The following is a 13,976-nucleotide window of genomic DNA, read 5'->3' as shown; positions in this document are numbered from 1 at the left end:
ATGGGATTTGGTAGTGGTGCCGCGTCCGTTAGAAAAGTCGTTTGCGCCCCATTAATGCTAAAAGACACTCCAGAGTGAGGAACAGGCCTTAGGAGCTGGCTTATATACAGTGCTCTCAAGGGATGCTGGGATCCCTTGGGACTTCAGGGGATGCACTCCCTGGTGGCGGAACATGGCAGTACATGCTTTACAGATAAACATCACTCGGCCTGCAAAGTTAAAGTGAAAACTATTGACAAGGTGAGGCGGTCGGGAGCCTTTCCCTGGTGGACCGCCTCGGTACAAATGTCTGTTCTGGTGTGTTGACTGTGCCCTCGCTGGGCTGGCGTGTTGTTGGCCCTGCAGGGCTGCTGGGTGAGCCTGGCGTTGCTGAGCTGTTGGGCGTGATGGATTCAATTTCCTGGTCCGGGGTGGTGTCGTTGATCCTTTCGGTGTGTGTTGTGGGCTCAAAAAAGGTGGTGTCTGCTCTGGGTTGTTCAGGGCAGTCTGTGAACCGCAGCCTCGTTTGGTCCAGGTGCTTTCTGCAAAAATGTCCATTGTCCAGTTTGACTACGAATACCCTACTCCCTTCTTTAGCTATCACCGTGCCCGCAATCCACTTAGGACCATGTCCATAGTTTAGCACATACACAGGGTCATTCAGATCAATTTCCCGTGACACAGTGACACCACCATCGTTTACATTTTGTTGCTGCCGCCTGCTCTCGACCTGATCATGCAGCGAGAGTCTGGTTTTAAGTGTCCTTTTCATGAGTAGCTCAGCCGGGGGCACCCTTGTGAGCGAGTGGGGTCTCGTGCGGTAGCTGAGCAGTACTCGGGACAGGCGGGTTTGGAGTGAGCCTTCTGCGACTCGTTTAAGGCTCTGTTTGATTGTTTGTACTGCCCGCTCTGCCTGTCCATTGGAGGCTGGTTTAAACGGGGCCGAGGTGACATGTTTGATCCCATTGTGGGTCATGGATTCTTTAAATTCGGCACTGGTGAAACATGGCCCGTTGTCACTGACCAGTATGTCAGACAGGCCGTGGGTGGCAAACATGGCCCTCAGGCTTTCAATCTTGGCGGTGGCGGTGCTTCCCAACATTATTTCACATTCAATCCATTTTGAAAAAGCATCCACCACCACCAGGAACATTTTACCGAGAAATGGGCCCGCATAGTCGATGTGGATCCTCGACCATGGTCTGGAGGGCCAGGACCACAAACTTAGTGGTGCCTCTCTGGGCGCGTTGCTCAACTGAGCACACACGCTGCATTGCCGTACACAGGACTCTTAAGTCAGAGTCGATACCGGGCCACCACACGTGGGATCTGGCTATCGCTTTCATCATTACTATACCCGGGTATGTGCTGTGGAGATCCGAGATGAACGTCTCCCTGCTCTTTTTGGGTAGCACTACGCGGTTACCCCACAACAGGAAGTCTGCCTGAATGGACAGCTCGTCCTTTCGCCGCTGGAACGGCTTGATTAGCTCTTGCATTTCAACGGGGATGCTGGCCCAGCTCCCTTGCAGTACACAGTTTTTTACTAGGGACAGCAGAGGGTCTTGGCTGGTCCAAGTCCTAATCTGGCGGGCCCTGACAGGTGATTTATCATTTTCAAACGCTTCCATGACCATCAACAAGTCTGCGGGCTGCGCTACTATCAACCAGTTTGCAGGCTGCGCCATTTCCACCCCCGTGGTGGACAATGGTAGCCGACAGAGAGCATCTGCATAGTTATCGGTGCCTGGCCTGTGGCGGATGGTATAGTTATACGCTGATAGCGCGAGTGCCCACCTTTGTATGCGGGCTGAGGCATTAGTATTTATCCACTTGTTTTCAGCGAACAGGGATATGAAAGGCTTGTGATCGGTTTCCAGCTCAAATTTGAGGCCAAACAGGTACTGATGCATTTTCTTTACCCCAAACACACACGCTAATGCCTCTTTCTCAATCAATCTGTAGGCCCTCTCGGCCTTAGACAAGCTCCTGGAGGCATAGGCGACAGGTTGCAACTTCCCCGCAACGTTAGCTTGTTGTAATACACACACGACTCTGTATGACGACGCATCACATGCTCGCACAAGTCTTTTACACGGGTTATACAATACAAACAGCTTGTTGGAGCATAAAATGTTTCTGGCTTTCTCAAAAGCAATTACTTGTTTTTTTTCCCCATACTCAGTTCTGACCTTTATGCAATAATACATGTCGGGGCTCTAAGAGGGTACTTAACCCCAGTAGGAAGTTACCAAAATAGTTGAGGAGTCCCAGGAACGACCGCAGCTCGAGACATTCAGTAGTCTGGGCGCGTTCCTGATTGCCTCTGTCTTGGCTTCTGTGGGCCGAATGCCATCCGCCTCGATCTTTCTCCCCAAAAACTCCACTTCTGTTGCCATGAAGACGCATTTCGACCTCTTCATCCGCAGCCCTACACGATCCAGTCGCTGGAGGACCTCCTCCAGGTTTTGTAGGTGCTCGATAGTGTCCCGACCAGTGACCAATATGTCGTCCTGAAAAACCGCCGTGCGTGGTACCGACTTGAGTAGGCTCTTCATGTTTCTCTGGAAGATCGCTGCAGCCGACCGAATTCCAAACGGGAATCTGTTGTTGATGAACAGTCCCTTGTGCATGTTGATGCAGGTGAGGCCCTTTGAAGACTCATCCAGCTCCTGCATCATGTAGGCCGAAGTCAGGTCGAGCTTGGTGAACATCTTGCCTCCTGCCAGCGTCGCAAATAAATTGTCTGCCTTAGGTAGCGGGTATTGGTCCTGTAGCGAGAAACGATTAATAGTTACTTTATAATCGCCGTAAATCCTGACCGTGCCATCACTTTTGAGGACTGGAATAATCGGGCTGCCCACTCGCTAAATTCCACTGGGGAGATGATGCCCTCGCATTGCAGCCTGTCCAGCTCGATTTCCACTCTCTCCCTCATCATGTGAGGTACCGCACGCGCCTTGTGGTGAATGGGTCGTGCCTCTGGGACCAAGTGGATCCGCACCTTTGCCCCGGAAAAGTTTCCAATGCCTGGTTCAAAAACGGAAGGAAATTTGTTGAGAACCTGGGTACATGAGGCCTCATCGACATGTGATAACGCTCGGATGTCATCCCAGTTCCAGCGGATTTTGCCCAGCCAGCTCCTTCCAAGCAGTGTGGGGCCATTGCCCAGGACAATCCAGAGTGGCAGTTCGTGCACCGTGCCTTTGTAGGTGACCTTTACCATGGCGCTGCCCAGGACAGTGATAAGCTCTTTGGTTTAGGTTCTCAGTTTCGTGTGGATAGGGCTCAGGACTGATCTGAGTGCATTGTTGAGGAGTCCCAGGAACGACCTAGGACTCTCAAACATCTTTCATCTCTCAAACATCTTTTTACTCATGATGGATTGGCTAGCGCCAGTGTCCAATTCCATGGCTACGGGTAAGCCATTCAATTTTACATTCAGCATTATAGGTGGACATTTCGTTGAAAATGTTTGCACCCTGTGTACTTCAGCATCTGCCTCCTCTCTTTGAGGCTCGAAATTGCTTTGATTCACCATGGACCGATCTTCCTCTGCCACGTGGTGGTTAGCAGGTTTTGCAGAGCTAGCAGCTTGTCTGCAAGCTCGTTGGATGTGCCCCATTGTTCCACAGCTCTTGCAAACATACCCTTTGAAGCGGCATAAATAGGCTGAATGGAAGCCTCCACAATGCCAACAAGGTGTGAATTGTCTTGCATTCATCCTTTGTTGCGGACTCTGAGTCATCTTGGTTACCTGAGGCCTGCTGGCAGTTGCAGACTCGTGGGTTCTGCCCTGTACATTTCTGCTCGCAAACACAGTTCCAGTTAATTTATGAACATTGCTAGCACTTGTGTGCTGAGAGATTTGTTTGGTGTTATCACTGGTGGACATAAACGCCTGTGCTATCGCAATGGCCTTACTGAGGGTCGGTGTCTCTACAGTCAAACGTTTTCATAGGATGGTCTTGTGGCCAATGCCCAGTACAAAAGGTCTCTGAGCATTTGCTCCAGGTAGCCATCAAACTCACATTGTCCTGCAAGTCGCCTTAGCTCGGCGACGTAGCTCGCCACTTCCTGACCTTCAGATTGCTGGCACGTGTAGAACCGATACCGCGCCATCAGCACGCTCTCCCTCGGGTTAAGATGCTCCCGAACCAGTGTACACAGCTCCTCATACGACTTATCTGTGGGTTTCACTGGAGCCAGATTCTTCATGAGGCTGTAGGTCGGTGCCCCACAGACTGTGAGGAGGACCGCTCTTTTTGCAGCACTTCCTTCTCCGTCCAGCTCGTTGGCTACAAAGTACTGGTCTAGCCATTTGACATAGGCTTCCCAGTCCTCCAAGAACTTCTCCAGGATGCCCACAGTTTGCTGCATCTTTGTGTTGGATTCGTATACTCGTCGCCATTTATTGTGTTCCTAACACAGGTGAGGCTGCTCACAGGGAGGTTGAAGTAACAGTGACCTCAGTCTTTATTAAGACACTCCAGAGTGAGGAACAGGCCTTAGGGGCCGGCTTATATACAGTGCTCGCAAGAGATGCTGGGATCCCTTGGGACTTCAGGGGATGCACTCACTGGTGGCGGAACATGGGAGTGCATGCTTTACAGATACACAACACCTATAAAATAGAGGTTCATTGGTTTAACATTCAGTCCTTGCCAACATTCTTCATGCTGTAATTTTAGACACAGGGCTTTAGATCTGAGCTGATTCTTATCAGTACTTCACCTCCAACAGTGCTGCACTCCCTCAGTTACTGCACTGGGGAATGTCAGCCTAGATTTATGTGCTCAAGTCTCTGGAGTGAGACTTGAACCCACAACCTTCTGACTCAGAGGTGAGGGTGCTGCCCACTGAGCCACGGCTGACACAGCTAACCAAGGCCCATTCCTACAGTTAGAAACAGTTGTATATTATGTCAGCGTCACTTTGTACAAAGTCCCAGAACAGCCAGTTTGTCGGAGTCAGGAACATATTTGGACAAAACTTTGCATCACACCTCATAAGGAGCATTGGAACAAGTGACCAAACACTTGGTCAAAGAGGAGGGTTTTAACCAGAATCTTAAAGGAGGAGAGAGAGGTAGAAAGGTTTAGGGAGGGAATTCCAGAGCTTAGGGCTTCGGCTGAAGGTGCAGCCGCCGATGTGGCGGTGAAGGAAGTGGGGTGGATGCACAAGAGGCAAGAGTTGGAGGAACGTAGAGTTCACAGAGGGTTGTAGGGCTGGAGCAGGCTAAAGAGATGGACGCGACTGCGCAGCATGCTTGCGCGCAGCTTCGGGTTCGTTGGCAGGAGTCACGCCATAAACCAGGGAGGGGTGTGGACATGGAGGAATTTGAACACAAGGATGAAAATTATGTTTGAGACATTGGTGGAGCGGAAGCCAATGGAGGTCAGCGAGCACAGGGGTGGTGGGTGAACGGGACTTGGTGCGAGTTAGGATGTGGGCAGCAGCTCAGGTAAGCATCTCCCCTCTCACAGGCAACTTAAAGGCAGCGGCAGCGGCTAGATACTCCAGGGAACAGCGTGAGCAGGTTGGTGACTGCGACGAGGTGGAACTGGGCGACTACATTAGATGTCACAGGAAAACAGGAAAGTGATTGGTTGGTGAGTTCTCTCTCCTTTCTTGCTTTTCTTGCTTAATTTAATCAACTGTTTCCTAAATAGCAGCAGTGTGTGTTTTACTAAGGGTTAGAATTCTGTGGCATTGTTGGGACTAAAAATAAAACTTAATTAATTAAATACATTAAGATGGCAGGATGGGTGATGTGTCAGTGCTGCAACATGTGGGAGCTGGTGGACCCCATTGAGATCCATGGTGGCCATGTCTGCAGTAAGTGCCTGCAGCTCGAGGAACTTCGGCTCCGTGTTGATGAGCTGGAGTCCGAGCTGCAGACACTGTGACACATCAGGGAGGGGGAGAGTTACTTGGACACTGTGTTCCAGGAGGTAGTCACACCCCTTAGGTTAACGAGCTCAGATTTGGCTAGCGATCAAGGACAGGAGGGTGTGACTGCGAGTGAGGAAGGTATGGGAATCCAGGAGGTAGTGATTGAGGAGCCTCGGCCCTTGCTCTTGTCCAACAGGTTTGAGGCTCTTACTCCCTGTGTGGACGAGATCAGGGACTGTAGGTAGGATGAGCAAACTGACCACAGCACCGTGGTACAGGGGGCCATTCAAGCGGGGGGAGTAAAAAGAAACGTTGTCGTGGTAGGGAACAGTATCATTAGGGGGATAGATACTGTTCTCTGCAGCCGAGAGCATGAGTCCTGAAGGCTGCGTTGACTGCCTGGTGCCAGAGTGAAGGACATCTCCTCAAGGCTGGAGAGGAACTTCGAGTGGGAGGGGGAAGATCCAGTTCTTGTGGCCCACGTGGGTACCAATGCCATAGATAGGACAGGCAAGAAGGTTCTACTAAGGGATTAGGAGAAACTAGGAGCCAAATTAAAAAGCAGAACCACAAAGGTAATAATCTCTGGATTACTACCCGAGCCACGAGCAAATTTACATAGGTTAAATAAGATCAGAGAGCTGAACTCATTTCAAAGACAGGTGTGGGAGAAATGAGTTTTGGTTCCTGGGGGTATCGGCACCAGTACTGGGCTAAGAGGGAGCTGTTCTGTCGGGATGGACTCCACTTGGAATGTACTGGGGCTAGGGTCCTGGTGAACCGAATAACTAGGGTTGCAGAGAGAGCTTTAAACTAATTAGTGGGGGGGAGGGTACAGGTGAGCAGGGACCAAAAAGCTCAAAGAACAAGGTGAAGGCAATAGAGTAGGGTAGCAATTGGGGGAGAAGAAAACCAGAGGGTGACAGGAAGGGACAGAATCTATAAACATAAGAGTGGATCAGAAACTGGGGCCATAGCAGGAGAAAATGGTAAGAAAACACATTTAAAAGCTCTTTATCTGAATGCACGCAGCATTCATAACAAATTAGATGGGCTGTCACCACAAATAGTTACAAATGGGTATGATCTGGTAGCCATAACAGAGACGTGGTTGCAAGGTGACCAAGACTGGGAACTAAACATTCAGGGGTACTTGACAATTCGGAAGAACAGACACAAAGGAAAAGGAGGTGAGGTAGCTCTGTTGATAAAAGATGAAATCACGGCAATGGTGAGAAACAATATTGACTCAAATGATCAGAATGTTGAAAGTTTGGGTGGAGATAAGGAATAATAAGGGGAAAAAGTCACTGGTGGGCATAGTCTACAGGCCCCCTAATGATAGCAACTCTGTTGGTCGGAGTACAAACCAAGAAATAGTGGGGGCTTGTAAAAAGGGAACAGCAATAATCATGGGTGATTTTAACTTCCATATTGATTGGACAAATCAAATTGGTCAGGGTAGCCTTGAGGAAGAGTTCATAGAATGCATAAGGGATGGGTTCCTTGAGCAGTATGTAACAGAATCAACCAGGGGGCAGGCTATCTTAGACCTGGTCCTGTGTAATGAGACAGAAATAATAAACAATCTCCTAGTAAAGGATCCCCTCGGAATGAGTGATCATAGTATGATTGAATTTCAAATTCAGATGGAGGGTGAGAAAGTTGGATCTCTAACCGACGTACTAAGCTTAAATAAAGGAGACTATGAAGGTATGAGGGCAGAGTTGGGTAAAGTGGACTGGGAAAATAGATTAAAGTGTAGGACGGTTGATAAACAGTGGTGTACATTTAAGGAGACATTTCATAACACTCAAGAAAAATATATTACAATGAGGAGGAAAGGGTGTAAGAGAAAAAATAGCCATCTGTGGCTAACTAAAGAAATAAAGGACGGTATTCGATTAAAAACAAGGGCATACAAAGTGGCCAAAACTAATGGGAGAACAGAAGATTGGGAAGCTTTTAAAAGCCAGCAAAGAATGATTAAAAAAATTATTAAGAAAGGGAAGATAGACTATGAAAGTAAATTAGCACAAATATAAAAACAGATAGCAAGAGTTTCTACAGGTATATAAAAAGAAAAAGAGTGGCTAAAGTAAATGTTGGTCCCTTAGAGGACGAGACCGGGGAATTAGTAATGGGGAACATGGAGATGGCAGAAACTCTGAACAAATATTTTGTATCAGTCTTTATGGTAGAGGACATTAAAAATATCCCAACAGTGGATAGTCAAGGGGCTATACAGGGGGAGGAACTTAACACAATCACAATCACTAAAGAGGTGGTACTCAGTAAGATAATGGGACTAAAGGTGAATAAATCCCCTGGACCTGATAGATTGCATCCTAGAGTCTTAAGAGAAGTAGTGGCAGGGATAGTGGATGCATTGGTTGTAATTTACCAAAATTCCCTGTATTCTGGAGAGGGCCCAGCAGATTGGAAAACTGCAAATGTAACGCCCCTATTTAAAAAAGAAGGCAGACAAAAAGCAGGAAACTATAGACCAGTTAGCCTAACATTTGTGGTTGGGAAAATGTTGGAGTCCATTATTAAAGAAGCAGTAGCAGGGCATTTGGAAAAGCATAATTCAGTCAGGCAGAGTCAGCATGGATTTATGAAGGGGAAGTCATGTTTGACAAATTTGCTGGAATTCTTTGAGGATGTAATGAACCGGGTGGATAAAGGGGAACCAATGGATGAGGCGTATTTGGACTTCCAGAAGGCATTTGACAAGGTGCCACATAAAAGGTTACTGCACAAGATAAAAGTTCACGAGATTGGGTATAATATATTAGCATGGATAGAGGATTGGCTAACTAACAGAAAACAGAGAGTCGGGATAAATGGTTCATTCTCGGGTTGGCAATCAGTAACTAGTGGGGTACCGCAGGGATCAGTGCTGGGACTCCAACTATTTACAATCTATATTAACGACTTGGATGAAGGGACCGAGTGTAACATAGCCAGGTTTGCTGATGATACAAAGATGGGAAGAAAAGCAATGTGTGAGGAGGACACAAAAAACCTACAAAAGGACATAGACAGGTGGAGCAAAAATTTGTCAGATGGAGTATAATGTTGGGAAGTGTGAGGTTATGCACTTTGGTAGAAAAAAATCAAAGAGCAAGTTATTATTTAAATGGAGAAAAATTGCAAAGTGCTGCAGTACAGCAGGACCTGGGGGTACTTGTGCATGAAACACAAAAGGTTAGTATGCAGGCACAGCAAGTGATCAGGAAGGCCAGTGGAATCTTGGCCTTTATTGGAAAGGGGATGGAGTATAAAAGCACGGAAGTCTTGCTACAGTTATACAGGGTATTGGTGAGGCCACACCAAGAATACTAGCATAGCGTTTTGGTTTCCATATTTAAGAAAGGGTATGCTTACTTTGGAGGCAGTTCAGAGAAGGTTCACTAGGTTGATTCTGGAGATGAGGGGGTTGACTTATGAGGAAAGGTTGAGTAGGTTGGGCCTCTACTCATTGGAATTCAGAAGAATGAGAGGTGATCTTATCGAAACGTATAAAATTATGAGGAAGATTGACAAGATGGATGCAGAGAGGATGTTTTCACTGATGGGGGAGACTAGAACTAGGGGGCATAATCTTAGAATAAGGGGCCGCCCATTTAAAATTGAGATGAGTCGGAATTTCTTCTCTCAGAGGGTTGTAAATCAATGGCATTCACTGCCTCAGAGAGCTGTGGAGGCTGGGTCATTGAATAAATTTAAGACAGAAATGGACAGTTTCTTAACCGATAAGGGGTTATGGGGAGCGGGCAGGGAAGTCGACCTGAGTCCATGATCAGATCATGATCGTATTGAATGACGGAGCAGGCTCGAGTGGCTGTATGACCTTCTCTTGCTCCTATTTCTTATGTTCTTATGAATCATATGATCATAGTGCCGGTATTGTCTGCAGTGCAGGACTTGGAGCAAATTGAGGGTAAATTTCTGACCCTGAGCGTCGGGTGTCTTGCCGGGGTCTTCATTCTGAACGCAACTGTATAGAATGGGACTTGAAGTTTGTGTCCCGTTATCTGTAGATCGGATGTTTGCCAAAGATAGATTCTCATCACCAGTGCCCCTTTTGGAAAGCATTGATGACAGAAGTGCATTCCATTTTCCTCACAATACCTATGTTGGGTTTGGAGTAGTTGACTGAAGTGGTGATAGTCGGAGACATTAATGGGCTGCTGGAGTTTCCGAGCTGAGCAGGCAGCAGGATAAGGGATAGAATTACATGAGCACGTTAGCACTCGGATCTCTGGACAGCGACGTCTGACCCTGCCAGTCCTCGCCAACTATTCCAGTTCTGACGAAGGGTCACCGACCTGAAACGTTAACTCTGTTTCCCTCCACAGAGACCGCCCGACCCGCTGAGATTTCCAGCATTTTCTGATTTTATTTCTGACTCTGCCAGGCTCAGTAACTCCTTCCAGCCCGTTATGTTATGACCAACATATTATTTAGTGACACCGTTTATTCGATAAACATATTTGAATCAATATGGAATCAGAATCAGGACGTGTTCTGAACCCAAATACATTTCAGGGAAAGCGTAAATCAAAAAAGCAAAGTTGCAAAATCCTTAACAGAGACAAGGAAACATGTTCCTGAAACGGACTTCTGGAATTTACTTTATATAGTGGATATCAGCATTGCTTTAACTTTGTATTTCAGCGCAGTTAGAATTACCGAGACTCTTGCAATAATATTTACTCATTAATAATACAACGGGTTGCCTGTGTGAATAAGTTGGTTGCGAGACAGAGAGTCGCTTCTGACTAGCTTTGCAACAAAAATCTGAGGCTTGCGTAATGCCCGGGAAATATTTCGGTTGCGCCAGCCGATGTGAAAGCGTTTGGGAGAGCAGGCAGGCAGAGTGAGGGAAGTGTGAGGGTCCCGAATGGCAATGCTGGGTGACTGAGAGACCCGTTCTGGCCACAGGCAGGGCCGTACGGTGTGCCGATGTGCCGAGTTCCTGGAGATCAAATGTAAAATGGGAGGGAAGAAAAGGCAAAACGTGAGAGTAAGGAGAGGCGCAGATACAGGCGTGGATCAGAAAACTATGAAGGAACTTACTGCGGGGGAACTGAACACGTTCGGCAGTGATTACATTCTGGCTTTACCCCGGGGACCCCAGGCTTTGCAGTGATGGCTCTCACGTTTGGTTTTTATAACGACCGGATGGCATTGCTCCCTTTGTGACTCTGCACTGACACCTCCCTATACAGTAAATGTTTCCCCAGACCCAGCCTTGCACTGTAGCGACTGGGTCTTCACTGCCACTTTGCTTCGCTGCACAGATCTGCCGGGACTGCCTCAGTAACAGGCAATTTATAAAGATGATGCAGGAGACAGGCGCGCCTGCTCTTTGCATTGATATCACCACTAATGTTCCCTTTGATAGGATTCAAGATTGACGCCCTGTCTAGTTTCAGCACCAGGTAAAGCTGCACAGGACAGGGTGACTCGGGAACAGCGCTGCGTTTGGTGTGTGTGTGTGTGTGTGTGTGTGGTAAAGTATCCCCGCTGGGCAGTTCTTACTCATAGCTGAAAAGTGTAGATAGTCAACGGTACAAAAGGATCATTTACCCAGCCGACTGTCAGAAAGGTCCCTCCATCAGAGCCGCCAGTCCAGCCTGCGTGCGTCAAGCTATCGGATAGTCATTTGCCCGGAGAATGTGGCCGAGGAGGTAGGCGCGGTGACCCAGAGGCGCCTGGCTGTGTGGGGAGCCCCAGAAGCGGAGAGACAGTGCTCCAGCTCGCCTGCTCGGTGTGGGAGGGGGGTTATATAAAAGAAGGCGGAGAACGCGGAACGGACACACTGCCTGCCAGCCGTGCACTCCGCACCGCTCGACTCTAACCCCAAACGCAGCGGCTGAAACTGGACCAGCTCAGGGGCAAAGCACTACCGCCCCGAGACAAAGAAGGTGTCGGCCGTGTCGAGATGGACAACCGGCCCGCGGAGCGGCACACAGAAATACACCTGAACTTGGCAGAGCCTGGATTTGCTCAGTTTCTGAGATGAAGATCACAGAGGAGCTATGTGTATCCGGAGGAGGCGCTGGGTCTGGACTGAGATGAGTGAATAACTCTTGTTGAACAGTTGAAAGGTGGTCAGCCGGAGCGCCTGTTCTCCAGCGAGGTGAAAGTGACCGGGCAATGTTGCGTCTGAGCATGACGAAGTTTACACGTTAAAGCAACTGCGCTGTGTTCAGGCGGTGCCGCTATTCTGCAGCGTACCGGCGTGAGCCAAGTGTTTGGGAGTCCCTGGCCATTCTCTCATTGCCAACATAGACGGGCACTGGATTCCGTCAATGGGATGCAGTCTCTCTGTCCCTCGGCGCCAGGAAGCGACACCCTGCCATTTTGCCAACTGGACCTCTCGGAGTAAATGGCGAGTGAATATTGGGAGGTGATGCACGCGTATCTCCACGCCGGGAGCCGCGGTCTGTTGTTCTAATCGATTTAGTGATTTCCCAACCTGGGAAACGATGAACCAGTCAAGCGACTGCCTGGGACCAAACAGTGCCGTCTTGCAGCCTAACTGGAAGGACAGTAACTGCAGCACCCAACACGACAGCCCTGTTGGCATTACAGCCCTGGGCATCTCTGTCTCGGTCATCCTGTGCCTCATCACCCTGGCCACTCTGTTGTCCAACGGCTTTGTGATCGCCACCATCTACCAGGCCAGGAAGCTGCACACTCCTGCCAATATCCTGATCGCCTCCCTGGCGGTGACTGATCTCCTGGTCTCCATATTGGTCATGCCCATAAGCATTGTGTACACGGTCAGCGGGACCTGGGATCTGGGGCAGGTAGTGTGTGACATCTGGCTGTCCTCGGACATCACCTGCTGCACCGCCTCCATCCTGCACTTGTGCGTGATCGCTCTGGACAGGTACTGGGCCATCACGGACGCGGTGGAGTACACCACCAAGAGGACCCCCGAGAGAGCGGCCGGGATGATCGCCACCGTGTGGGTGATCTCCATCTGCATTTCCATCCCACCTCTCTTCTGGAGGCAGGCCAAAGCGGGAGAGCTGACGGAGTGCATGGTCAACACCGACCAGATCTTCTACACCATCTACTCCACCTTCGGAGCCTTCTACATCCCCACCCTGCTGCTCCTCGCTCTGTACGGCAGGATTTACGTGGAGGCCAGGTCCCGAATCCTGAAGCAGACGCCAAAGGCGGCGGGCAAGCGGCTGACCACGGCCCAGCTGGTGACCGGCTCCCCGGGGTCCTCCTCGCTGTCTTCGGTAAACTCCCGGGCTACCGAGGCGTCCAGCGACACCGGCTCTCCCGTCTACTTGAACCACGTCAAAATCAAAGTTTCCGACGCTCTTTTGGAGAGGAAGCGGATCTCGGCGGCCAGAGAGAGGAAGGCGACCAGAACTCTGGGGATAATCCTAGGGGCCTTCATCGTGTGCTGGCTGCCCTTCTTCATCATCACCCTGGTGATGCCCATCTGCAAGCAAGCCTGCTGGTTCCACCATGCCATCTTTGACGTCTTCAATTGGCTGGGCTATCTCAATTCCCTCATCAATCCCATCATCTACACCATGTCCAACGAGGACTTCAAGCAAGCTTTCCAGAAACTCGTCCGGTTTAGATGACTGTGCATCATGAGCTAGACTCAGAATTGTACAAGTAAGATCACTGAAACATCACCCCTTCTTTTAGCCCTCTCTCTCTCTCTATATATATACTGTATTTTTTAAACCGTATCAAAAGTTACAGTTGTATGATAATTCTTCACACAGTATCTGAGCAACCACGCCAGATGTTTGCAACATATTATTCCACAATGCACATCAGCACAGCATTGTCAGGCAGTGCAATAGCTGTATCTGTTGCGGTAAAGGGGACGAATGCACCATAAATCAGATTCGTTCAGTCAAAAGTATCTTAATATATCTGCAATTTGACACCGAAGAGCGCTATTTATGCTGTGGGCTTGCTGCGGCCTTTCTGTGTAACATTCAGCGATAGAATCGTGCTGGATATATTTATTATCCAGAGATACTTGCTGGTGAGACAGCGATTCACTTTGGCGAGATGCTTAGGAAATTCCATATGTGAAGCATGTGGCA

General features: G+C 48.9%; 1 protein-coding gene across 2 annotated transcripts; it reads left to right on the top strand.

The window, feature by feature from the left end:
- The first annotated feature begins 9,424 nt into the window (after positions 1 to 9,424).
- On the top strand, positions 9,425 to 13,499 carry LOC139272727 (5-hydroxytryptamine receptor 1B-like). Of its 2 annotated transcripts, XM_070888830.1 has the most exons (2): positions 9,425 to 9,452; positions 12,502 to 13,499. In XM_070888830.1, the coding sequence occupies exons 1-2, from the start codon at positions 9,425 to 9,427 to the stop codon at positions 13,497 to 13,499; spliced, it is 1,026 nt and encodes a 341-aa protein (XP_070744931.1). The 2 variants fall into 2 exon arrangements, with proteins under 2 accessions (XP_070744931.1, XP_070744930.1); XM_070888829.1 differs by lacking the exon at positions 9,425 to 9,452 and having other exon boundaries at positions 12,375 to 13,499.
- Positions 13,500 to 13,976: the final 477 nt, after the last annotated feature.

This window comes from Pristiophorus japonicus, chromosome 9 (genome assembly GCF_044704955.1).
Source record: "Pristiophorus japonicus isolate sPriJap1 chromosome 9, sPriJap1.hap1, whole genome shotgun sequence".
NCBI lineage: Eukaryota > Metazoa > Chordata > Chondrichthyes > Pristiophoridae > Pristiophorus > Pristiophorus japonicus.
This window is presented reverse-complemented; position numbering and strand designations above follow the sequence as displayed.

Bases quoted from the DNA above. Each gene is read 5' to 3' on its own strand.
- LOC139272727 (XM_070888829.1), top strand. From the start codon at position 12,375: ATGAACCAGTCAAGCGACTGCCTGGGACCAAACAGTGCCGTCTTGCAG.